General features: G+C 43.7%; 1 protein-coding gene across 1 annotated transcript in view; it reads left to right on the forward strand.

Annotated features, from left to right (window-relative positions):
* The window catches only part of CDH8 (cadherin 8), a 455531-nt gene that overhangs the window by 390568 nt on the left and 37067 nt on the right, over positions 1-27896 (forward strand). Inside the window, exon 9 of the mRNA XM_084813265.1 lies at positions 5997-6114. Coding sequence (XP_084669391.1) covers positions 5997-6114 — 118 coding nt within the window. The remainder of the gene's footprint in view (positions 1-5996; positions 6115-27896) is intronic.

The following is a 27896-nucleotide window of genomic DNA, read 5'->3' on the forward strand; positions in this document are numbered from 1 at the left end:
GATCTCGCCGGCGGCTGCCTTTAATCAGGTGAGCTGCCGCGTTCTGTACCAGCTGCAGCTTCCGAACCGTCTTCAAGGGTAACCCCACATAGAGCGCATTACAGTAGTCTAAATGAGAGGAGACCAGGGATGTACTACTGATGGGAGCAGATGGTCGGGAAGGAAGGGGCGCAGTCGCCGTATCAGATGGAGTTGATACAGCGCTGTCTGGCCCACAGCTGACACCTGAGCCTCCATGGACAGCTGGGAATCCAAAATGACCCCCAGGCTGCGGACCTCGTCTTTCAAGGGTAGCCGTACCCCATTCAACACCAGGTCAACATCCCCCAGCCTCCTCTTGTCTCCCACCAAAAGTACCTCGGTCTTGTCAGGGTTCAGCTTCAGCTTATTCCTCCCCATCCAGCCACTCACCATCTCCAGACATTTGGACAGGGATTCTACGGCCAACCTTGGTGAAAATTTGAATGAGAGGTAGAGCTGCGTGTCATCTGCATATTGATGACACTGCACCCCAAACCTCCTGATGATAGCCCCCAGCGGCTTCACATAGATGTTAAATAGCATCAGGGAGAGGATGGAACCCTGTGGCACCCCACAAGTAAGTGGCCACGGGTCCGAAACCTCATCTCCCAGTGCTACCCTCTGGTACCTGCCGGAGAAGAAGGACCGGAACCACCGCAATACAGTGTCTCCAATGCCCAACCCCTCCAGGCGGTCCAGGAGGATACCGTGGTCAACGGTATCAAAAGCCACTGAGAGGTCGAGGAGAACAAGGAAGGAGCATTCACCCCTATCCAGACCCCTCCTCATATCATCCACCAAGGCGACCAAGGCCATTTCTGTCCCATGCCCAGGCCTGAAGCCTGATTGAAATGGGTCTAGATAATCAGTTTCTTCCAAGTGTGCCTTCAACTGCACCGCCACCACCCGCTCAATCACCTTGCCCCAAAATGGCAGATTTGAGACTGGGCGAAAGTTGTTCAAAACTTGAGGATCCAAGGAGGGCTTCTTTAAGAGCGGTCTTATCACTGCCTCCTTGAGGGCTGATGGCATCACTCCCTCCTCGAGGGAGGCGTTCACCACTGCCTTGATCCCCTCACCCAGTCTCTCTCTGCAGCTCATAATGAGCCAAGATGGGCAAGGATCAAGTAAGCAGGTGGTCGGCCTTACAGATGAAAGCACCTTGTCCACTTCATCAGGAGGAAGAAGCTGGAACCGATCCCACAAAACCGGTTTGCCACAGGCTGCCTCTTGCTCACTAACTGTATCCACAGCGTGCAGAGTAACACACCTAATCTGATCAATTTTATCTGGAAAGTGCCTATGTTTTACTATGTTTTCAGAGTAAGAACTGTTAATGCTGCCTCTAATCTAGACACACTATTTGCCTGCTTTTAAAAAGATCAAGGCAATGTACAACGATCTGAAAAAAAAGTGTTTTTTTTTTCTTCAAACAATATTTTCCAGACCACTTTTTATTATTAGGTAGATTTTCCCAGGCAATTCACAGCATGCATATAGGAAAGCAATACATTCTGGGAAACGTTACAATGACAGGTCAATCATGAGCACCCCTCTCCCTTTCAATTTTCTTATGTTGTAATCTCTAAGCTAGAAAGTGCCAAGGAGTTACTTTAGTAATGGTCATTCATTAAGCAATCACTCAGCACTGAGGGGTGGGGCAGGGGGATATTAGCACAGCAAGAGCAGGGCAGTGACAAGCTCTAGCAGAGCCTCTAGCAGAGCTCACAAAAAAGAAACATTGACAGCTGATGATTGCCTGACTTCAAAGACGTATATTTGGTTAAAAAACATTAAAAAAAAATCTCATTGGATGTGTGCATGGGTGAGGTGAAGGTTGCTATGGGAACACGGACTCTTATTTTCTTGACTTGAATATGTGAAACAAAAAAAGTGACATTTTCTCAGCACTATTTCACACAACATCCCACATCCTTTTGAGGGAGAGACAGTTGCTGGTGGTGGTGGTGGTGGAAGCAAGGTAATACAAAACAAAGGTTGGATGTGAAGATGAGTGAGAATTACTCAACTTCTGTTATATCTTGAGTGGAGCTCTACAGTAGATATCTGAGAGATTCAAGCATTCCATTTAATAACCCTCCCTCTGCACAGTTATGTGGCTTTCTAATCTTGCTTTAATCTCAGAGATTAAGTTGGGGAAACAACACCGTTAAGGTTTATAAAATTAAGCATGGTGTGTGAAGAAAGTGAAAGTGCCACCCCCCGTGATGTTTAGAGTTGAGCTGCAATTTCTTAGAATTCAGAGAAAACTTCTGAGATGTTTCTTTTTCTTCCCCCCACTCCATCCCCCCCACCCCCAAAAGCCACATTGCAATATGGTCTTTGAATATTCTTCACCAGTGTGTGTGTGTGTGTCTGATGCCCCCACCCACGCATTCCTCATTGTCCCAGAGCAATATCCCCCTGGACAAATTCAGTGAAAAAAACCCTCTCCCCATTTCTCTACTCACAAATAGGGAGAACAATTTGCTCACAGCTCTAGAAATATGACAAACTGGGGTCATCCAATTAAATCAATTGACAGTGGAGTTAGGAGAGACAAAAGAAAGTGTTTCTTCACACCAAGCTTATTTTAATTATGGAGTTGGTTGCACTAGGATTTGGTGAAGCCCACTAGCCTAGACAGCTGTAAAACAAGAGTAGTTAAATACTTGGTGGGTAGGTCTATCAATTGGCTAATAATCATGATGGTTATATGTAGGGATCTAAACTCATAGAATTATATGCCCGTTTGACTTCATGTAATTGTTATGGGGTGAGAAGGATACTGTGTGAGGCCTACCACAAGCACTTGCTGCAATTGTTGAACATCCACTGCCACTTCCACTGCTTTCCATCTCTTGCCATCAGTAGTGTAGTCACAAATTCAGAAGTGCAGGGTCCCTCCGTGACAGTCACAGCCACGCCCCTTCTAAGATTATACAGCCTTGTAAGATATACAGCCTTCACCTGGGATCCAAAAACAGTGCAGCTGAGAGTAAGGCAGGAGTATTTCAATTGGATGTCCGAGAAAAAATGCAGGGGTGCTAATTTTTTTCACTCACTCACTCTAACACAACATTTTAGGTTTTCAAAATATGATACTCTATGGAAGCTTCAACCTCTCAACTCAGCCCTCATGGACAGATCCCTTCTCATTTAAACAGCCCCCTTGCACACTCCCATAGCCCAACAACATTACCCATTATCCTTTTCTAAGCTCCTTCATTATATGTCTCCCATCCTGCAACAGAAACGTCCACACATCCAGCTGGATTGAAACACACACACACACACACACACACCTACCTTCTTTCTCCTCTCCCCCCAACTGATTTTTTTTCTGTTTCCCTCCGCTCCACCAAGGTTTGTTTGCCCAGATACATGCCAACCTTGTACCAAAAAGTGTAGCTGACACAGCAGGTTGCATTTGGCAGTTCTGCTTATGGTAGAAATTAATGTTCAAGAATTAGCAGTGCAATCCAATGGGTGTTTATTTCAAATTAAATTTACAGAGATTGTGGGAAGGCAGCTAAGGCTGCAGCCCTATGCACACTTACCTGGGAGAAAGCCCAATTGGCAATTGAACGTAGTAGGACTGATTTCTGAGTAAACATGCATAGAATTGTGTGATAAATCCTAAAAACTGGCACAAACCATCCTCCTGCCCTGCCCCATAAGTAAATAATGGTGGCACCCCACTCCCCACTCTCCTGCTGCTGCCATGGACAGCAGCAGCCCTGAACAGGTGGCCAGTGTTGCAGGAGACGAGGGCAGCGCCGGGTGCACAGGCACGGAGCAGGGATAGGCGGAGAAGCCAAAAGCTGAGGGGGGGGGGGCAAGAGGAGGCTGCAGAGCTCCTTCAGGCTTCCTCTCTCGCTTGCTTCCTTTGGCCAGCAGCCAAGAGGCAGCCACCCACACTACCTCTGCTCCCTCCTCCTTCCCTAGACTGTGACCTCGCTGAGGGCTGGCTTCAAAAAAGTGCTGGAGCAATACCCCAGCATGACCCGCCACCGCTACACCGCTGTTTGCCATGCCTTGGTCCACTAACCTTACCTAGGTCAGGAGAAGGGGAGGAAGTAGCAGCAGGGGTGAAGAAGGGTTGGGACTACATGTCCCAGCATCCCTGGCTGGAATATAATTTGCATCAATTTCCACCCGAATAACGGGGCAATGGCAAAGGAGGTGGTGGCCAAGACTGGCTGAGACTGTTTTGTGCACACCAACATGGAATGTGTGCAAAAGATCAAGCATTTATGCATGCATGGGGGAGGCTCTCTAACACCGTGATTTGAAGGGAAAATGAATCACAGGGAATCATTATTATCACAGGATATTCCCTGCAGGATTACAGAATGCTGAAGACACAAGACACATTTGGTAGGTAGGAAAGAAAGAGTACTGGAATCCTAATATTTTCTGAAATTCTTCCTCCCAAAACTTGTAGTTAAGTTGTTACACCCCAGCAACATGGATTGAACATTCTGAGCTGGTCTGCAGAAAAAGTATCTTTATTCCACAATCATTCCTCTTAGGTTGGTGAATTAGTGGAAGGCCAGAACCTTGTTGTGTGCAGATGTTTGGATATATTGAAACAGAACTTATCCTGAATTGGATCAGTACTCAAATTACGGGAGGAAATATAGAGAAACCCTCCTATATTAAAACTACAAGCTCTACCTACCAAGTCCCTTATGTGTTAGCCAAATTACCGCCCTCCCTCCCTTCCATAGCCTTCTGAAAACAGTAGCTAAGGGATCTATTTATTAACTAGTAAAAAGAAATATAAACAGTGGGGCCAAAAGACCATGAAATACAGACTGTGACATTTATATACATATGTAAGCTTACAAGATAAGCAAAAAAACTATTCACAACAGCAGTAATTGGTGAGAGAACACAATCTTCCTATCTTTTCTATGCTAATTTAACACCTGTCAAGGGAGGGAGGGGTTAATAAACAGTAAAGCTAACAGCAGCTACTCTCATGACAGACTGAGTGCTGCAGAATATCTGAGAAGGGAACAGTCAAGAGATACTTAGCAATCAATACCCTAATGCGGAAAACAATACAGCTAAAGTTACACACTTTTAGGCTGCAACCTTGGACATAGTTATGAAAAAGTAAGCACAATTGAAATCAACGCGAGTTACTTGAAGGAAACACAGTTAGGGCTGGGCTGTCATGGCCCATTGAATCGCATAGGGAAATGAAGCATACGTTTCTCTTGCACTGAAATCAAGATGATTTAAAAGTGCTTAACATTGTCTAAATCAAGTCTATGATGTCAACATTGTGCTGTTGTTTCATCTTTCCTCATGGCCTTTTTGAAAGCATTCCATCTGAGTGAAAACCACAAGGATGATGTCTAGGGTTGTGAATGGGCCACAAAATAAAAACAGACTAGCCTGATCTTGTACCTTTAACACAAAAAGTTGATCTGTGGGAATCAGAAGGTGGAGCTCCCCCTCTCCCCCTCCGCAGCATGGGCATCAGATTTATTTTATGAATCCATTTATTTAAAATATTTATATACCACTTTTCTATTATAAAAATAACCAATTTACAAAATTCAGTATAAAATGATTAAAAATCACAAGACTATGCAATAGTTATTGTGCGCTGATGTCTGCTGAAGAAACTATTTTAAAGCACAGGAGTAAAAACTTGCAAATAAAGGTTAAAAATCCCACATAGGTCTCTTTTTTTTTAATGAAGTATTGGATCTAGACTTATTTGAATTTGGGTCCCATTGAAATCAATGGGACAAGTTAGTCATGACTTAAAAGTCCTGTTGATTTCAATGAGAAACACATTCAGCTAACTTAATCTGGATACAACCAAATGCATTTACTGTTTCATGTTATATTTAAATCATGTAAACTTCTTCCTTCCCACATATAGTCTAATCGAAGTAACCCTGCAATGTCTCACATTTAGGTAAACGTTCTTTTCCCTGTTTTAAAACTTTTAGGTGATTCACACCATGAGAGCCATTGACAAAGATGATCCTAAAAATGGACACTATTTTGTTTACAATCTTCCACCTGAAATGGCCAACAATCCCAATTTCACAATTGAGAAAAACCAAGGTAAATATCACATGGTGGAGTCATGCATGATGTACTTTATTTCTCTTTCATTGCTTTGTTCTGTTTGTTCTTTACTAATGAGAATTTTGGCTTTAATCTTTATGGCTGTGTAATGGTATGTTCTCAAGATATCTGGCATTGGTGCAATGTATGAGAAGTTGGGCTAGAATGAATTAAGATACAGTAATTAGTTCACCAAGTCATGTATAAGAGATTTATCTTATCATAGATTTGTTGCTAATTTTGATGTGTCGGTGATATCTAGTGTAAAATATGGTATTGATTATTTGTTGACAAAGAAATGTTGGCTTCATGTTTAACTAAGGATGAACAGATCCCTCCGTTCTGGTCCTTTGTTGGTCAGACAGTTCTCTCTCTTCTCTGCTTTCCACTCCTACTGAATTCTAATTTAACTAGGAGAATCTTTGAAATCAGTTCCAGAATTGCAGTGTTCATAGTCTGCAGCAGTTTTCAACTCCTTTAGTTCATCTCCCCTGCTCCCCCCCCCCACATGTTACTGGTCCACATGTGGGCATGGATAAAAGTAGAGATGAGCTGAAATTTCTCACAATATATTTGTCTGAGAAATTTTCTGAGGTTTTCTGGTGTGTAGCTGCAACTGTGTTGTAGATTTTAGCACTGGCTAGGCCAGATGTTTTATTGCTGGGGATCATTGTTTTTATTTTATTTTATTGCTATTTTATCATTGTATGGGTTTTTTATTATATGGGATGTTATTGTTGAAAGCTGCCTTGCAAGGTTCCTGTCATGAAAGCTGTCCTACAATTATTTAAAAAGAAATTAAATACATTTCTTTTTCTCATCCCCACACCAAAAAAATAAAAATAGGCCACTTTGCAGAATTTTCTCTGAATATTTCCACTTTTTTGTGTGGTGACAGACATTTCCTTCTCAAAATGCCCCCAAACAAAGCTATGTCTGCAGCACTGTGGGGAATTCAAAATGGTGGTCAGTCTGTGAATACAGTTGCTGCTGTTGCCATGTACAGCAGCGACAAAATAAATACAATTTTTAAAGCGGGGGGGGGGGAGGAGAAGTCACTGTGCTACTACCACTGTTAATAGTGAGCCCTACTCCTGAAAAACTGTTGGAGAATTTTTCCTCCTCCTGGAGAGTTTTGGTAAAATACCCCCCCACCCCCCTGTCGGCCACCCAATTTCTCTGCCCACAAATATGGAGGGGATTTTGAAAGGAACTTTACACACAGGTCTCAAAGAAACACCACACAATAACAATTGAAATGAAAATCCAAATGGCTTTTGTGTGGTGTGTGTGTGTTTTCAATGCAGTAGCAGGGCTAACTACAGGGGTCAGCAACATGGAGCACCTGCCAAGCCTCATGCTCCAGTGGGACTGTGTTCACTGCCAATCCCTGGAGCCACTTTTTCCACCTTCCTGTTGCTGCTTGTTTACCTGCCCTCTCTGATGAGGTGAGCAATGAGAGGAGTGAGTAAAAGTAGAAGTAAACACTGCATGCCTCATCTTCTCCCTCTGGGCCTCGTGGGAGAGGCACAGTGGTGGTGAGAAGGTGGAGGGGTCCCTGCTGGGAGCATCTTGCTCAAGGGCTCCTCCAACCCTGGAATCAAAATCTGTGCATTGGCAATGTGGGAATGACAGGAAAAACACACACAAATGAAATAGAAGAATTGAAAACAGTGCATGGAGCTTTGTACAGTATTTAGACATTTTAAAATGGAGCAGTGAATTGGTTCCATTTCAGAAACAACAATGCACATTGTTGGAAGTGCACCTATGTTTAAAAGACACAGAGCTTCCATCAAAAGCCTCCATGAATCTCCAGGTGGGAGCTTGTCACACAAAGCCTGACAAAGGACAATTGCTATCAAGCGTATACTAAAAAAAGGGGTGAGAATGTTGTTAGGTCAGCAAAGTCTGAAGGACAACTTAGTTTAGCATTGCTGTTTGGAAAGGAAAGGGTACATTTTAATCCTGTCACACTCTAGAATTGTCATTCCATTCACTCTGAGGAAGGAAGAAGACAAATTTGGATTCCTTTTACTGCCATTGACTAATAAAATTTACCCCGGCCTCATTTCCTGGCACGCAGATGTACTTGAAGATCTGACAGCATATGAACAGTAAACAGTCACGGACTTGAAAGATTATTTTCTGAATGTGTGGATTGTCGCATTAGGGACTGCTCTTCATCGGGTTGATTGATGCAGTGGGTGGCTGTAACTCTCTTAAGTTGTGCATATCCATGGATTGTTCATACATTGTATGTGTGCTGATGGACAGCTGGCCTGCAGAATTTCCACTCTGCCTCTAAGGTGCCATTTTAGATTTCACAGAGTGGGGAAGGTTTCAGGAGGCAAGATTCTAAGCAACATTTAGAAGTCTATTCTTTAATATTTTCAGTATTGAATTGAGGGCTACCCTGGGACAAAGCCGGAGATGTTCCCAACCTCCCATACTTTCACCCTCAGACCTTGCCTTGCCGTGTGTGTGTGTGTGATTGTAATATTTGATTCTCACAGTTCTATATGGATTCTCTGTATTTGGTTGTGCATTTAGGCAAAAATGACAAAATCAAATGTACGGGTACAGAATGGGGGATACATGACTATTTATTTATTTATTACATTTCTATACTGCTCCATAGCTGAAGCTCTCTGGGCAGATTACAGAAGTTAAAACTTTAAAATACAATATATATTAAAAAGTTTAAAAGCCATTTACATAAAAGCACTTATACAATATACACAAACAATATATAACTAAAAAAAAAACCTTTGAACAGTCAGTCTTAACTAAAGACACATCCAGGACCAATTATTCAACGTATTTTATTTGGCAGTAGTACACATGAAAAGGATCTTGGGACGTGAATCAGCAATGTGATATGGCTGCAAAATAGGCTAATGTGATTTTAGACTGCCTTAATGGAACAGTTTCAAAATCATTGAAAATAACAGTTCTGCTTTATTCTGCTCTATTGAGACCTCATTCGGGGTACGCTCCACTGTTCTGGGTGCTGCAGTGTAAGACAGTTATAGACACATTGGAACTTCTGTGCAGTTTTTTCCCCATTCTAAAAGGGCAAAATGCCTCTCCTAATGCTGAGTGACTGGCAATGAGAACTGTACAATATGCTGGTATGTTTGGTATTTTAGCCTTGCCCCTTTTTCTTTTCTTCCCATCCACCACTAGAATGCAACCCCTGAGATATTCTCTTTGGTTGAAAGAGGTTCTGCATCCCTCCATTGTAGGAATGGTTGGTGATATGGAAGGATAATATAAATAAATATTATTTGAGTAGGGATGGTGCAGGTGCCTGATTCTGTCCAGGAATCTGGCAGAATCCCCCCTGCCCTAACCCCAACCCCACTCACCAAGCCCTTGCCCCTGCTCACTCCCTGTCCGCGACCAATGAGTGACCCGCAGTCACCCCGGAAGCCTCATCGAGCTCTGTGGTCACCATTTTTTGAAAAATAAAATGGCAATTCCAGAAATGTACATTTTTGTGAATGCACATATTTGCGTATGCACTAAAATGTGTGTTTTTGTGAAAATGCACATTTCCATGCATACGCAAATATGTGCATTCACAAAAATGTGCATTTTTGCACATCTACAAATATGCATATTTTTGCGATGGCCATTTTATTTATCAAAAAATGGCGATCACAGAGCTCGACAAGGCTGTTGGGGTGAGTGTGGGCTGCTTGCTGAGTGTGTGAGGGGCTTGAGAGCAGTCTGGGGACCAGCGAGTGGGAGCAGGAGCTGGGCGGGCTCCTGGAGAAGCTGGACAGGGGTACGTTCGCACATCCCTATCTTTGAGAAATACTGGAATTTCTTTCTTAAGTAAGAAGGGGCAGATACAAAAGTAGATTTCAGTTGAACAAGAGGAAAAATGTTTTAATGGTGAGATCAGTTTGATAATGGAACCAATTAGGGAGATGGGTAGGCTGTCTCTCAGTCTGCAGGCAGAAGTTGGGACAACCATCCAATGGTGATATTCTAGCCTTGGATTTCCTGCATCAAACAGGGGGTTGGATTAGGTGTCCTACAAACCACCTCTATGATTTTTTGATTATTATTTTTTCTGTGATATTTTGATTCTCCATGATTTTGTGATTTTGTGATTCTCAGTTCCGCTAAATCAATTAAACGTAATGACCAAGTAAATGCCTCAAAGCAGCAAGCTTCTGTGACAAAACATGCCTGAATATTTTCATTTCTTTTTGAGCTTAGCTAAACAGTCCATACCACTCATTAACCTTCTCACTTCAATATGTCACCCTTCTGAGAGACTTCCTACTCCTCCCTCCTCTAAAGTCATTTGCTGAATGGCATAGGAACATAGACCTTTAAAACAGAGTGTATCCTCAAACAAATATGTGCAATGCTATTTTTGTGTGACTAATTGCATTGCATTAGGGAAGTAACCTTTTTCCTAGGAAAGCAATGTCAAAGCCTGTTCGCAGAATAGAGTGTGTGTGTGTGTGTGTGTGTGTGTAAAATCATTTTTTATTTAATGTATCTAATATGTTTTGTTGCACACACATCCAAGGCTACCCGTGTCCATAAAATCCACACAGCCTGCTTCCTGGATTATAATCTCTATTCGTTTCAAATGAATGTTGAATGATCTTTAATTTTAAACCAACTGAGCTCACTTCCTTATTCTTTCTGTAGGGAAAAAAAAATTCTAACTGTGTATGTATAGCATGTATAGTTCTCAGGGCTGGTTCAGACATGCATGCCAGTCATTTTGATCACTCAGCACTCGATAAGCTGCAGATGAATGTGTGAACAGCCCTCACTGAAAAGTATTCTTCCTGAGGTAATGTGAGGTAGTCTGAGAGTTCCATCTGTGCCATTTGATCTGGGATGAATCATTCACACATGCAGCGAAGAAGTTATGAATAGCCTCTAAGGATGAAATGAGAGTGACCTTTGTAAGGAGGAGCATACCTTTGCTTCTCTATGGATCAAAATTCTAGCCCTGCACAGGTGGTTGCAAACACAGTACATTCAACATATGAAGGGAGGAGAAGCAGGACATCTGCTGTCCCAGGGATAGGGAGAAATTACTTTGGTTCGCATTTTAATGTGAATTTACTAATTTAGCATTTTTGAACCTATACTCAAACTTAAATTCAGTTAATCTTTGCAACCTGCATTTTTTCCAAATTTTTCAATGGAATTCAAATGTGAATGCAAGTTCCAGAAATTAGAAAACTTTTCTGAGAATTGTTTCCTGCTCACATTTGTGTTCAGGGTTGCAAAGGGGAGATGTTCACATGATTTGCTAACAAGAACAACATTCTTGTTTGCATCCCTACTTTCCCCCCCCCAATCCTGTTAAATGCAGTTAATTAGGAAGAAATCCTAATCAGTTTACAAATTTGGACTTTTAATGGTTGTCTACATTGCGATAATTAAGCTTTAGTTGACTACAGTTTCTGTATCATTAAATATAAATTAGATATCATTCTTGTGGCAGAAAGTACTGTTAGAACTATATTTATGATGTTTCAATTATTAATATTCTTCTGTTCTTTAAATCTCTATATTATTTATCCACTGCTATTTTGAGATTATTGAGAAATGTAGTGACACCTAATATTATAATATGCAGCTCTATTTCTTCCCCTTCTCCTCCTTCTCCTTGTCCTGGTTCTTCTTCCCATCTGCTGCTTCTGCAACTACAAAACATATTGTTGACAGATTTCTTGAATATTTGCTGTGTCATTCATCTGCACAGCAGCCCTGTAAGGATTATGATCTTAATTAGGAATTGAGAACTAGAGGTAGCAAATTATTTATTTATTTAGAACTGCATGTTCTGCCATTCTAGTGTCCATGCACCACTCAGAGTAGCTCACAACAATTTTTTTTTTAAAAAAATGCTCTTAAAAATATACTGAAATGCATTTAAACTAGGAATATATAAGAATGTCATTCTGACCTGCTTTTAACTCAAATTTGCCCTGTTCACAACTCCACATGCAAACAGGGGCATAGCTTTTGGAGAAAGCTTGCACATTCTGAAGCTTCATTAACAAAATGCATACTTCAGAGAAATGTACATTTTTTTTAAAAAAAAAATGTGTTTTCCCCCAAATACACATCTTCATGCTTTAGCCTATGGTGTTGGGGAGGGAAATGAACACTTTCAAAAAATGTATATGGAAATGTGCACTGTTCGCAAATGATGTAGAAAAGAACCCCAGATTCCAATTGAATACTGGAGTGGAGCTCCAAGAACCTTGAAGAAATCGAACATCTCTGATTCCCCCACCTATAATTTAAATAAATAAATAAATAAGAATAAAATACACACATACATGTGTACTTTGACATAGAGTTGAGCGGAATTTCTTAAGAAGACAGTTTTCTGAGAAAATGTTTTACATTATTTCCCTTTCTTTTCATCCCCCTAGAAAAAGGCCAGTTTGCAGAATTTTCTCCAAATATTCTTTTGTCTTCGTTTGTTTCTAGCAGCCACTATTTTCCCTCCACAGCACCCTGGAATGACACTAAGTCTGGGGCATGTTAGGGGATGCAAAAGTCATCCCTACCGGCAGTCACAGAGGACAGTACTGGCCTTGATGGGCAGTGGTGTTATTCAGCATAAGGCAGCTATATGTTACATCCATTGAGCAACTCTGTTCCCCCCGTATCGGTAACATTAAAGATGGCAAGAGAAAATAGCTCAGTATTCAGATTGCAACTTTTGTTCTGTACTCTTTAGCTATGCATAGTCAGCGCACGTCTTGCTCCAGTGGTTTGCTTTGTGCTGAAACAACACCCGTGATTGTAATATGCTTCTTTTGCTGTTCTTGATCAGTCTGTCTCTCCGTCATCAGTTGACAGTTTCCTTCTGTGTCTTTGGAGAGCTGTCCTTTCTCAGATATAGAACTTTGAACGATAGCAGGTGCTTGGGGCGGGGGGGATGTTAGCCTTTCCTTTGTTCTCTCTCCAGCTTCAGTGGTAACCTACTCACCTCAGGTATAAATTGCTTTAACAAGGACATTGCTAAACATAATATTACTTTTTGTGTACACGTGGAACATACATCCAGAGTAACTACAGCTTTATGATCTGAGCATGAGTGGGAATATTCCATACAGATTTACAAAAACTTGGCAAAGCTTTCTGACCTGGATCCCACCAGTACCAGCTGATCTTTCCTTATCTGGAATGGGCTAGTCTACACATGCTTTGCCATGCAGCTAGCTAGCCCCAATGGGGGCCAGCATTAGCACCTGGCATTCTTAGGCAGCGTTGAGGACCCCAGCACTCTGGCAGAGCCCACTGCTGATGTCTGTTCTGGTCCAGGACTTTCTTTTTTCTTTCTTTTTTCTGGGCCAGAACGCTGAGCAGGGGTAGGTGGTCTGGATCTAGCCACCCTTTTTATTTCCCATCATGCCCCCCAAACTACCATGGCTCTGGTGCATTGTGGGAAATTTAAAAGGTGGCTAGACACGACTGCTCAACACTGCCTGGACCACTTCCACTATGGACAGGTAAGCCCATCAAGGGTCTGCTAGCAAAAAGAGGAGGTCCTCCAGAGGACACTTTGTCCAGGGCCCCCTCAAACCTGGAGCCTGCCTTTGCCCTGATAGATGGAGACACTCAGGACAGAAATAACTTTCCAAACTTTTAGGCCTCCAGACTCCTTGTATCCATGAGACCACTTCTGGTAATGAAGTCTTTTCAGTTTCAGCTATGGTTGGTAGCATGCAACCTTGGGAACCACACAGGAACATTCAGGGCATTGGTGGCTTCTAGTGAGTACTGCTCTTTTCCTTTCAGTCCTATTTATTTATTCTTAAAACAACAACAACAACAACAAAACACACTGCTTTATTCTTTATAATCGTTTCAGTTTTGGCAGGTTTTTTGTTGACAAATTTAGAAAAGGTATCCCCCTTGGAACTGAAATTTCCAGGCTGGACATCATCATTGTCATCATCATCCAAACTAAAACTCTTTCTTTCTTTTCCCTTTTTTTCCCATAATGCTAGCTTTTCAGGGTTAAGCATGTGGGCCTGAATTTATAATTTATAATGCTGCCTCATTTGTTTGCCTTGGTGCATAAGGGAGCTTTGTGACCACAATTTTTTGAATAAGAATTAATTTAGATTTAATTATCAGCCTTATCTCATGAGCAGAATCTTGGCAGATATCCCAACTATCTTATTGACAGCTGATTTTTTTTATTTTTTTATTTTTTAAATTCAGGAGAGCAACTATGCATGATTTCCATAATGGCTCAAAGGGTGCCATTCCATTTATATGTCTGTAAGGCAACAAATCAGATGTAACACTTGGAGGCTCTCTACACAAACATAAATAGCATTTTGGTTTTTACACAAACAGTTCATGGACCATGCCAATTTAGACTGGTGGGGGCATTACATAGTAAATCTGAACTGTGCCAGTTCAGACTGAAAGGGGGCGGGGGAGAGACTGACTGTGAAAGAATATTCTTCCACATAGAAAATTAGGTTATCAGAGAGAAGACCAGGCTACTATATGATTTGCAGGTAGCTTTATTTATATGAGGGAGATTTCAATCACAAAGTCCCTCTCCCACCTACTGTCTGAAGTGGACGGGAGCAGTTCATTCTTATGATAAGCAGTTTGTCAAGCAGGCCTCTTATTTCATCACAGGTAGCAGCTTGCCAATCGGTACTTATTGAAATGAATTATGGGCATTTTAAACGAAAGCTTTTTCCTCAGATTCAAGCATCAACATCCCCAGGCGTATTCAGTTGTCTTATGCCCAAACAGACTATTTGTCTACCAAGCCCAGTATTATTTACCTTGCCTGGCAGTGGCTCTTCAGGGTTTCAGGCAGACATCTTTTGTCTTTTCCATCACGTGCTACCGGATCCTTTTTACCGGGGATGTCAGGGATTGAACCTGCTGCAGGGCATTCTACATGTGTCTGCACATCAGTGAGCTTTGGCATCAGGACCCTCAGTTTTATTTAGGGATGGTGTGGGTACCCGATTGGGGCTTAAGGCCCAGCAAGAAATTGCCATCCCCCCCCCCGGCCGCCGCCCCCGACTACCAGTCCATGAGCCCCAGCACTTGCCCGGCTCAGCGCACACCAACCTGTGCAAGTGCACAGGCGTCTGTTCCCTCATCGAGCACCATTTCCCACTCAAATGGCTGCTCATTCTTGTCCATAAGATTCCCATCTATGCAAATGGGGGCCTTAAAAGGGCAACATCCCCAGCATTACAGGCATAATGTCACTGTTTCATCAATCATTAACAGCATCTATTCTTATCACTTTGCAGCTGCATGTTTGACCACCCCCTCTGTGAACTTTCATTAGTGTTATCAACACTCTTTTGGCCTTCCCTCAAAAATATACTGAAGCTGAGGATGAGGAATCTTCAATTTTACTTCGAAGAGTTGCTATCGTGAAATCCAGGAACAACCCAGGGATCTGTAAAAGCTTGCTGGGAATTATTCAGTACATGTGTTTATTGTTTAAATATTTGTACCCTGCCTTGTGGGTTTGTGCCCTGAAAAAACAAAACAAAACAAAAAAACAGCTTCTAATAAGAGATTTAAAAAAGAAAGCCCAAAACAATAAAATAAAATTGCATCAGATAAAAACTCCATGAAAATACTATTTGCCTTGGGGGGAAAAATAATGAATTATAGTTAGGCAAAATATTGGTATAAATTCTACTCAGCATTGGTCCTAAGTGTCCTTTTGGCTTCATCCACTGAGCATTTTGTTCTTCTGAAGTCTACTGTTGATATTCTCTCCTGATTGTGAGTGGGTGGTCATGGAACAAGATGGAGTTTTGGCATAGTTGGATAGAACCAGCCATGACAGAGGATCAAAAGAATGGTAGCCTTCATTCAGTCAGTAGCAGGTTTGGTTAGGCTGATGCAACAAGATACCATATCAGACTGCTCTATGACTGATAACGTCTCCTGATAGTTGCTCCTTTCACAAGTCAATCTCATGAAAGGATGAGCAGACCCTTTTATACTCTGCTGCCCCCCCCCCCGCTGATGTTTACACAATTGCCATGGCTGTCTCCAGGACAGCTACAAATAAACAGTGGTCATGTGTAGCCACCCTGCACAGCTCAGACCTCTGCAACACCAGGGGCCCTTATAATGTATAGGATCTATGTGTGCTACTCCTTTACAGACATGCACACTGTGTGCATGAACATCAAGGGGTGGGGACAGTGGAGAGGTGTGATGTTGGAGGAGGGTCCAGAGGCACAGCCTGCTTTCCTTCCTACTATGGATGGTCAACTGGGGATGTTTGAACTTGCCAAAATTCTCTGAACTTCACATTGAAGCTCAGTTCAGCTTGCTCCCATTTTTGTTTGTGACCTGTTTTTTGTTTTGTTTTTTTTGTTTTGTTTGTTTGTTAGAACAGGAACAGTGTGTGTTTCAAGTGGGGAAAGTGCAGTTTTCTGCTCCTGTTTTTTCAAAAGTACACACTTTGTCCTCATTGACTAAAGCATCAAAGATATGTTTAATGTGCATTTCATAGTGTGCATTTTTCCAACAATGTACACATTTTTTGAGTGTGTTCACAAGTATGGGAATGTGTGATTTTTGATTTTTTATTTTTAGAAAATGCACTCCCATTTGCATTCTCAGTTGTGAACAGGGCAAGTTCAGATGACTTGCAAACTGAAAGAAAATTCTCATACATCTCTACTTTCTACTGGTGGAGCCCTTTCATACATATAATGAATGAAGAGGGCTAGGGTCTGGAGCCAGACTGAACCCTCTCTTATATCATCCTCTGTCCTGGCTATGTCCCAGGCTTCACCTGCTCTTGGATAACTGCAGATCTTTAAAGTCACAATTCTTGTATCTGGAAGCTTGCACTCCATCACCACTTTGCTGAGTGTGTTTTCCTTTTCCCCTGAGAAAAATGGGTGGAGAACAAAAGGGTCTTGGGAACAAAGACAGTGGTTCTATGGGGGGAGTTTTTCTGGACCAGGGAGAGTCACCCCAAGGGATTGAGGCTCCAGGAGATCCAGGATACTAGGTTCTGAATGGGCATCAGGGTTGGCACCTAACACTTCCATAGGCACATGACCAGATTTTCAGAAACCTAAGTGTGGTTACTGCTCAGCCTAGTGCCATCACATGGCTTTATGTGATCTTTGTTTGCCACATATCAGTCAAGGGATATTTAACACTCGGTCTTCCACACTACAGCATTCTAACTATTATTTGTAGAAGTGACCTCAGATTAGGGGAGGAAAGAGCATTCCAGTAGGGGCGGAAAAAACCCTCAATAGTAATCTCTTCCTTAGCATTGCAAGCAACCTCACTTTGCATCTGCCTGGAGTCTTGTGGTTCTATCTCTCTTGCCCCATATTTCTTTTTCCTCCATAGAGAGGAACCTGTGTTTTTTTCATAAAAGATGGGTCTACTTAGAAAATTCTAGCAGATGGTTGACTGTTCTCTCCTACATTGTGAGCTACCTGCTCTTTCTGATATAGGCAGAATTGTTTATACAATACTTATAAACAGAAAAGATGGCCTCTTTCAGCTCAACATAAAATCTTGAAACCAGAGGAGAGAATCTGTATTTCCAAAATCACCTACACACACACATATACTTTCATCATACTGTCTGTTCTTTCCAGCTAAAACCTCACTCACTCCTCTCCTGTACCCAGGATGCAGGGATCCAGACAGACAGATCCCCCACTCTCCTCCACCAAAATTCAGACGTAATCCATCAAGGTTTTCATTGGACTGGGCAGGCCAACCAGATGAATGAAGTCCACAAGGAAGAGGACATCTGGTAAGCTGTTTGTCCTCTTTTAGGCATCCTTAGGCTCTTCTTCAGAGGTGCTGTGTTTTGTTTTAGTTTTTTAATTAGTCTGTGTTTGTAACTCTCCCTATATGAGGAAAGAGAAGCCCTAGAAACTTCCATAGACTACAGAAACTCAGAAAGATCACAATACTATAATCAAACCTAATGGGTCAAACTTAGTTAGAAACAAAGGACAGTCCAGCTGAAGTGGGGCTGCTGGTTCACTGAGGCCATGGGTATGCTCTGCTTGGATTCATAAGGCCTCTGCTTGAGACAGGGGCAGCATCTTAGAGGTACTTGGGAAGAGCAGGAGGAGGAAAGAACAAGGAGTTAATGCCCAGGAGAACCTGAAGCCAGTGTGCCCTTATACCACTGGGAAACATCTAGAATGGCATAACCAAGACCCCCAAAATTGTGGGAAGTAAACTAACTTCCATCATCTTCTTCCTGCATATCTCTTGGGCAAAAGTAAATTCCCTTCTCTACATCTGTAAGGAGTTGCCAATTGCCATAAGAGTTATGGCTGAAACCCTATTGCTCCCTAATGGTTCAAGAGCAATATCCCCCCTCTCTTCTTGCAATCTGCCTGTGGAGGGGGACCAAAACAATATAAGAGAAACCCTTACGTTAGAAACATGAATTAGATTTAAAATTAAAACATATAGATTAGCTAAATAGATTAATCACATGGATTAGTCACATATATTTGTCATGAACAATTATCAATGTCACTCAACCTGGTACCCCTTACCCCTCTCTAAGGGATATCAGATATGTAAATTTAAGGCATTTTAACTTGAGCACACATTTAATTGCCCAAGGTATTATTGATTGATTGATTGATTGATTGATTAAAAATATTTATCTCCCGCCATATATCATTAGGATCTAAAGGTGGCACACAGATAAAATCAGTTTAGACAGTATAAAACAATACATAATTTAAACAGCTAAAAACATATTAAACCATACCAATTTAAAATCTAAAACAATAAAACAGTTAAAGCAGTGTGCCACTTTAGGGAATGCATTTAGCCCTCAAAGGCTTTGATAAAAAGCTATGTTTTAACTTGGCACCAAAATGAAACCAATGTCTGTGCCAATCAGGCCTCCAAGGGGATGGCATTCCAGAACTGGGGTGCCACAGCAGAAAAAGCCCTCTCCCACATCCTATCATAGTGTATGTCTCACACTGGTGGGACACAGAGTTTTATAGGCAGGTCTTCTTGATTTTTCTAGTGCCACACTACTAATACTCTCACAGCCAATATAAAGTGGAACACCAGCTTAATTCCTTGGTGGAAGCCAACGTCCGTCAGGATTCCCAAAATTATAACAGACCATAACTAATGGATCAAACTTCTCTGATGGAGTTGTATGTGTCAGCATAGTCTCTCTGCTCTTCCTTTCCACTTCTGTAGCTAGGATGCTTTTTAAAGTAAGCACTTTAGAATCACAGAGTTAGTTAGAAATGATCTTGAACACACCTCTGTAACTGGGAAATGACTAGCAGCCATCCATGTATGTTCGAGGTAGATTCTCACAATATCCTTTGAAATCTTCTTCATCCTCTCCTTATTTCAGTGGTTCCTTCTCATCCCCCAGCTTCAGATCTTTCTGGCCAGTCATCCAGAACCTATGTGCACAGGGGCAGTTTTACTTGTGCACTTGTGCAGGAATATATCCTCTAGAGAAAGATCATTCATATAACTCAGGACTTGTGAACACTTGGTTTGTTTGCATTTCTGTAAAACAGACATAAGCTAAACACACATTAAATGAAATGGGGGGAAACAATCATTCCATTTCTTTTAATTCATAAGGCAGGGAATGCAGCACTGAGAGGGAGTCAATTTTATTTCATTTTATAAATCAAACCAATTAAGAATCAGATGCAATCTATTTGTGTGTATGTATGTAGCTTGGGGATGGCGGGGAGCAGGGAGGAAGATCTGTGAAATCAAGGTTGCACACCAAATAAGCTAGAGTGTTTAGTGAGACTATGAAAGACAGTGGAAATGTCTTTGCTTTAGCAGGTGTATGAGACAAAGATGCCTTAATGTGGCGCTCTGCTTTATTCTCTCCAATGCATTACTGCATTTCTTTCTCAGTACAATGAGGTGTGAGAAAATGGCATCAATTTAAAACAGTGACAAAGAGATGAACTAAGACAAAAAGAAATAGGGATGAGGTAAGGAAAAGCAGAAATTAAAATTAGGAACATGGATGTAAAAGGCAAACATAGAAAGGAACTATCAAAAACCCAAACACCTCTAACTGATATAGCTCAAGATAAGATGAACCATGCCTTTGGCATGACAAAGTTCAGTGTAGCAATAAAAGAACCAAAAAATGGGATACAAGCAGAGGAGTTATTGTATAGCATGTTATACCTGCATACAATAGCAGTGGTCTACCCTATCCAATATTGCCTCCTCTAGAGATGAATGTAGGGGACAGAATGTATGACCTTTTGCATACAAAACATCTGCTCTACCCACTTAGCCACATAGCCCCTCCCAAAGCAAATACTAAAAGACTTGTATAATATTACATAAGAACATATAAACTTCCATCCATATACAGAGTCATACCATTGGTACATCTACCCAGTACTATCGTTTCAATTTCCAAATTCTCAGCTGGAGTGTTCCTTTTCTCAGTTCTGCAACACCTGCTATTCTTTTAAGCAGAGCTGCCAAGGATTGAGCCTGGGGTCTTCTGCATATAAAGCAGACTTTGCCACTGACTCTGACACCTACCAAATTTGCTACATTAAGAGAGCAATCCTGTGGCCCCTAGACAGCATCTGGGGAGCCATAGGATATTTCGGATTCCTGGATATGAGGTCAAAGATGGTGCTCCGACCTCTGGCAAAGGAGTCTGAGCTCCTCTCCCCCTCCCCCTTGCAGCCAGCATGGAGAGAACCATGCTGGCTGCCCCTCCGAAGAAGAGGACAGAAAGGGGGTGTTCCCATAGGCAGGGAGGGAAGGAGACCAGGGAGGCGGCTTATGTCGTATCCTGAGGCCTCCCCAGCCTCCATCCCTCCCCTTCCCCAATGCCTCAGCTAAAGGGGCAAAAACACCCCTCTAGCTAAAATGCAAAGGGTGGCCCTACTACGAGTCAGAGTGAGACAGCTGCCTCAGGCAGCAGATTTTAAAGGGCAGCAAATGGTTAGCTATTCAGTTCATTAATATTGTATTTTTCCTGCTAGAGTTTAGGAAAGGTGCCAGTGGGATTTTCTGCCTCATGTGCCTAAATAACATGGCTGGCTTTGCGTCCTATGCAACCTGGCTTGGGTGTGTGAGGGCTCCCATTTTCTGCTCTGCCTCAGGCAGAAAAATGTCTTGGGTCAGCCCTGCTTAACACAACATGTTCACCCCCAAGGTTACTTGTTATTTCTCTTCATAAAATTTACCCAGAGCTTGAGTTGTGTGTGTGTGTGGGGCGGGGATGTATGAGTTTTTTGAGACACAATGTCTGTATCTCTGTGTCCTTCTGAATCCCAAATCTTCAGGAGTGTTCAGATTTGGATTTATACCACTTTGGAGGAGTCCTGCTTTGATTCAGATGTCTTCCAAATCTGGCTGAATCAGGCCAGTTCAGTTCTGGATTTGGGATTCTACTGAATCTGGTGCACACCGTGTGTCACTGTGTGATATTGTCAGCCACTTGTTCTGGCTCTGGTGTGTTGCTGTACAAAATATTCTTCATGTTTCTTGCTAGCGAGAATATGAATTAATTTCATAGAGACCCACCCAGCTAGATATTTCTTCTTTTTTGCTAACTACTGTAGATGATAAATCAGTGGATCTTCCTGAAGATAGCCCATATTTGAAATTCTACAAAGCAGGCAAACATTATTCTGCTATAACAGTTACCCAACCCCATGAGCAGGGATTATAATGTGCAGGCATTTCAATACCTGCCCACCATTATTGCCTTTTAGCTGATAAAAATGTTTCTTCATAGGGAAATTTTCTGACAAGCGATTTAATCACTTACCAGTGGCTTTTATACAGATGTATCCTTTCAGCTTTGATGATAGAAAGAACTGCCAAGAAAGTTGGTCATTATATACGGTGGACTTTTGACGATTTTATTCAACAACTGAATGGCAAATCAAATCAAAGTGAGCATCTCAACAAGATTGCTAAACTCAGACTTGAATATCTTGTGATCCAAGCATACTTTTCAGTATTGTGCTTAGGAGTATCCCTTCCTCCAGGGAAAGCAAAACTAATCTTTCTCCTTCTAGACTTTTTTATTTTTTCCTCTCCAAGCATGCCCATATAGTCAGCAAGCCCATATAGTCAGCAAGCCCATACATTCTAGCTCACACACATCCCACTGCAAAAAAGAATATAAGGAAATAGAAGAACCCACTGGATTAGATCAAATGTCCATCTATTCCAGCATCTTGGCTGACCAGATGCTACCAGGAAGCCCACAAGTTCAAATAAATGAGCTATTTGTTGCTACTCCATACCTGGTATTCAGAGGTGGATTGTCACTGAATACAAAGATATTTTACAGGTATCACTGATAGACTTATCCTCCACAAATACATCTAATCTACTTGTAAAGCCTTCTGTGACAATCACAGATTTTGTGGAATATACCTACGGATGATAGAGAATTCTGCCACGGATCTGGGGGGGGGTGAATTCCAGTGAATTCGCCCCCCCGGAATCCGTGGCAGAACAGAGCAACCCGCCCCACCACCCTGCGAAAGCCCCGTGAAACGGAGCCTACCTGGCTGCGGCTCTGCTGGCGGCGGCTCCGGCTGCTGCTAGGCTGGTGCGGATGCAAATGGCGTCCTGAGTAGGGGACGCCATTTGCGTCCCTATGGTAGCCCGTGATAGGCTATGTAAATATTTACATAGCCTATCACAGCTAAAGCAGGGACGCAAATAGCGTCCCCTACGCCATTTGCATTCCCGTTTTCTCTGTAGCCTATGGAGAATCCTAGCGTATTTATGTAGCCTATGACGGCTAGAGCGGGAACGCAAATGGCATGGGGGACGCCATTTGTATTTCCGCTTTAGCCGTGATAGGCTACGTAAATATTTATGTAGACTATCAAGGGCTACCATAGGGATGCAAATTGTGTCCCCTACTCAGGACGCCATTTGTGTCCGCACCAGCCCGGCAGCGGCTGGAGGTAGGGGTGCACGAAAGCCACTTACCTTGTCTCACAGCTTGTTCGCGGTGGGGGGGAGGCGCTTCGCTGCTCCCCCCGAAGTTCAGGCCGGGGGGGGAGGCTTCCCGCCTCGCCCGGCCGAAATTCAGGCTGGGGGGGAGGCTTCCCGCCTAGCCCGGCTGAAATTCAGGCCGGGGAGGAGGCGCCTCGCCTCGCCCGGCCGCGAAATAAAAAGTTAAAAAAAAAACACGCCCCCGTGATTGGCTACGTGACGATTAACGTAGCCTATCACGGCTAGATCTGCAAAGTCAGCTGTGATAGGCAACGTTAATCATCACGTAGCCTATCACGGGTGACTTTAAAAAAAAAAAAAGCGTGTATGCAAATGGCAGCCCCCATAGGGAGCCGCCATTCGCGTTCCTTATTTGGTCGCTGTAGTCTACGTAATCTTTACGATATTGACCATCTGGTGATGTCCATGTGTAGCTAGGGATGGACGAAAGTCCCTTATCTGGTCCCACAGCTTTTTTTGGGAGGGGGGAGGTGCTACGTTTCTCCCCCCAAAATTCTTGGTGGGTGGGGAGGTGCCCTGTCCCTCCCCGCCGAAAATTCTGTCCATGGGGGAGGCGCCCCATCCCTCGTCACCGAAATTCTGGCCAGGGGGAGTACCCCGCCTCTCCGGCCATGAAAGAAAAAAGTAAAGTAAAAAAAAAAAAAAATGATAGGCTACGTAAAGATTTACGAAGCCTATCACGGCTAGATTTTCAAAGTCAGCCATGATAGGCTGCGTAAATCTTTATGTAGCCTATCACGGCTGACTTTGCATTCCTTATTTGGGCATGGGTAGTCTAGATAAAGATTTACATAGACTACGGCGAAAATAAGGGCAACGCTGCATTTTTTGGGTGTTAGTTCTACAAGGTGTTGTAGGTCTTCATAGAACCTATCAACCTCGGCTTCTTCGACATCAGTGGTTGGGGCATAGATTTGAATTACTGTGATGTTGAATGGTTTGCCTTGGATTCGTACTGAGATCATTCTATCGTTTTTGAGATTGTACCCCAGTACTGCTTTTCCCACCCTTTTGTTGACTATGAGTGCTACTCCATTTCTTCTAAGGGATTCTTGCCCACAGTAGTAGATATGATGGTCACCTGAATTAAATTCGCCCATGCCTGTCCATTTGAGTTCGCTGATTCCCAAGATGTCGATGTTCAATCTTGCCATCTCATGTTTGACCACCTCCAGGTTACTTTGATTCATTGATCTGACATTCCAGGTTCCTAAACAATATTGTTCTTTACAGCATCGGATTTTCTTTTTGCCACCAGACACATCCACAGCTGAGTGCCCTTTCAGCTTTGGCCCAGCCGCTTCACTCTTTCTGGCACTACTTGGAAATTCCCTCTGCTCTTCCTGGTCATTTTATCAGAACTCTCTGCCATGACCTGTCCATCTTGGGTGGCCCTGCATGGCATAGCTTATGGCTTCACTGAGTTATGCAAGCCCCTTCGCCACAACAAGGCAGTGATCCATGAAGGGGGAGGCTGGCATGGAACCTAGCAAATCAGATGATGTATAATGGCCACTATATAATGTATAATGTATAATGGCCACTATCAGGCCTATGTTCCCTGGCACAGCAGTCCTCCTGCCCTCCTTGTTTTGCAGTAAGGTGTTAGCCAGTCATCCAGTTACAGAGGCTGAGTAAGAATTTGAGGGGAACTTCCTGGTTGGCTGTGGAGTGGTTCTTTCTTTTTTTTCCCCCCTGTGCTTTTTTAATATATCAGGGGCCTTTGGAGTGGTACCATTTTGACTTACTGGATTATTTCATCAGAAAAGGCAGGTAGCTCAGGCATCCAGTCAGCTTAGATGAGCTGGCACCTGGCAGACACCCAGAGGCACCTGAAGGTGAGGGGTGGCTTGGCCATGCAGCTCGAGAGGATGCGGGATGAGGCCTCCCTGGGACCCTGGAAAACTTGGCCCCACCGAATGTTGGCTAGGAGAGGAGAGGGGTCAGGGTCCCTTCCCTGTCTTCATGGTGGGAAAGTGATAAAAGGTGTAGATATGGTGCATATTGGATCTGCTGCCTTACAGACAGCTGCCTGGATTTACCCAGAGGTGCCAGTGCTAAGCCTTTGTTGTTTGGCCACTGAAGATCCTTAATAATTTCTTTAATAAAGCAGTGGCCCTTATATCTGTGGTTATTGTCTTATGTCTGTAAAGAATGGGAGAGGGGGGAAATGCTTCCAACTGCCTGGACAATGACTGGTGAAAATGAAGAAAGTTGAGGAGTTGCTGGATAAGATTTCCAGCAATCAGAGGAGGGGGATACCGTCCCCTGTGTAGCTCTCTGCTTTCCTCGTAACGGACAACTAATTATGAAAAAGAGGGGGAAATGCAGATCGCATCATGGAAAATAAGAGAAACAAAAGTCAGACATGCAACTAGTGATGTACGAACCCCACACTTTCCGGTCTGGGGGGGTCATACAGGGGCCATCAGTGCCACTCAGGGCCCCTCGAAATACTCTGGAGCTGCTCCACTTCCGGGGCAGTTTGCAGAGCGCCTCTCCGGCTCCCTATATAAAGCGATACGCTTATGGCAGCTGCCATTAGCCTATCACTGGGAAAAATACAGATACAAATGGCGTGTTGTACGCCACTTGCAGCTGTAAAGCACTGATTTTGACCAAAAAACACAGCTGAAAATGGCTGCAATTTGGTCAAAGTCAGGGCTTTACTGCCACAAGTGGACTCCAATGCGCTATTTACATCTGAATTTCCCCCCGCGATAGACTAGTGTATTCCATGGCCACTATGTATATTCAATAATCTCTGGGATGCTTTTGGAGGTGTGAACTGGGGGGGTGCACGCACGTGCACATCTCTTGGTGTTCTCCCAAGTATACTGTTATTTCCAACAAGTGGAAGGGGCCACGGACAGGCATTTCAAAATCATCCCTGAATATAGTGCTTTACTTTCCCCTTTAGGAACAAATAGAGATGTTAGAGAATTCCGCCACATATCCCAGGGATGCTGAATTCCAATCCGGAATCCGTGGCGGAATGGAACAACCCGCCCCACCACCCTGCAAAAGCCAAGCGAAACGGAACCTACCTGGCGGCGGCTCTTATAGCTCCGGCAACGGCAGTGGTGGCAGCGGCAGCAGCTCCAGTCACTGCCGGGCTGTGACCGCAAATGGCAGCCACCACACCGGTCGCCATTTGCATCCCTGGCAAGCCATGATAGGCTACATAAGTATCTACGTAACCTATCACGGCTCAGGGCAGGGATGCAAATGGCATAGGCACCGCCATTTACGTCCATGTCTTGAGCCGTGATAGGCTACGTAAATACATACGTAGTCTATCACAGCAATAGGAAGGAACGCAAATGGTGGCCACCATAGCCGCCGCCATTTGCATCCGTGTCTTTGGCCGTGATAGGCTACATATATATTTATGTAGCCTATCACGGCTCAAGACACGGACGCAAATGGAGGCTATGGTGGCCGCCATTTGCGTCCCTGTGCAGCCCAGCGACCGGATGTCCAGATGCGGGAGGCCCCGGCTGGCAGCTCCACAGAGTTGCCGTGGAGTGGAGCCAGCCGGGGAGGATTCCTGGGTGAGGGAATGGATCGCCTCCCCACAACCGCGGATTGCCCGGCGTGGAGCCAGGTAAGAGATTCATACATCCCTAGGAAAAAATAAGAATGGCTGAATGAGAGATAGGGATGGGCGGATTCCCAACATGTCATTCCGTGGGAGAATCCACCTGTGGAGGGAGGCGATCCGTCCCTCCCCCCAGAATCTGTCCCGGCCAGCTCCACTCCACATCAATCCTGTGGAGCCAGCTGCCTGTTTTGCATCACTGCCGAATGTCGATATGGCTGGCAGCCATTGCTGTGCTGTATCGTTGTAAGCACGTCTCCGGACACAAATGGCGTAGTGGGCGCTAGGGATGTACGAAAGTCACTTACCTTTTTGAAGGGTGACATTCACGGTCGGGGGGAGGTGCTCTGTCCTTCCCCCGAAATTCTCTTTCTCGTTCTCCCTCCGAAATTCCCTCCCCCCGATATCCACCCACTGGGCAGCCTGCAGGGATTCAAATGGCGGCGGCTGTAGCCGCCGCCATTTGCATCCCTGTATTTTGCCATGATAGGCTACGTAAATATTTATGTAGCCTATAATGGGAAAAACAAAACAAAACAGCAAACGCAAATGGTGGCAGCTACGGTGGCCGCCATTTGCATTCCCTTTTTTTTGCCATTTTAGCCTATGTAAATATTTATGTAGGCTAAAACAGCGAGAAAAAGGGAATGCAAATGGTGGCCGCCATAGCCACCATTTGCGTTCCCTTAGTTTTGCTGCAATAGGCTACGTAAATATGCAGACATGGCCACCATTCGCAATCAGTGCAGACAGCAGCAGGTAGGTGCTCCGTTCCGGGCCCCTTTAGTGGGGTGGGGGCGCTGGGGAACTTCATTCCACCACGGATTTCAGGGGGCCAAATGCACTGGCACTCCCTATGGGGGCCGCCATTATCCGTACACACTTTTTTTTTTTTTTTAAAGTCACCCGTGATAGGCTACGTGACGATTGACGTGATGTGCAACCCCCTCGCACTTTCCTTGCCGGTGTCGGCAAAGAGCATACGAGGGATTTGCACATGGCGGGGGCAGCAGCAGTGGTAGGGACTCCTGCTGCTGTCACCCACCACTGCTACCACCACCGTTTTGTGCAGGTTTGAGGAACTATTGCACAGCTTAACTCGCAAATGCAAGCTGAGCCGGGTCCATCGCAGGGATCCATCAGCCCC

Source organism: Heloderma suspectum, chromosome 8 (assembly GCF_057233095.1).
Source record: "Heloderma suspectum isolate Gila_16-S chromosome 8, 16-S_ref, whole genome shotgun sequence".
NCBI lineage: Eukaryota > Metazoa > Chordata > Lepidosauria > Squamata > Helodermatidae > Heloderma > Heloderma suspectum.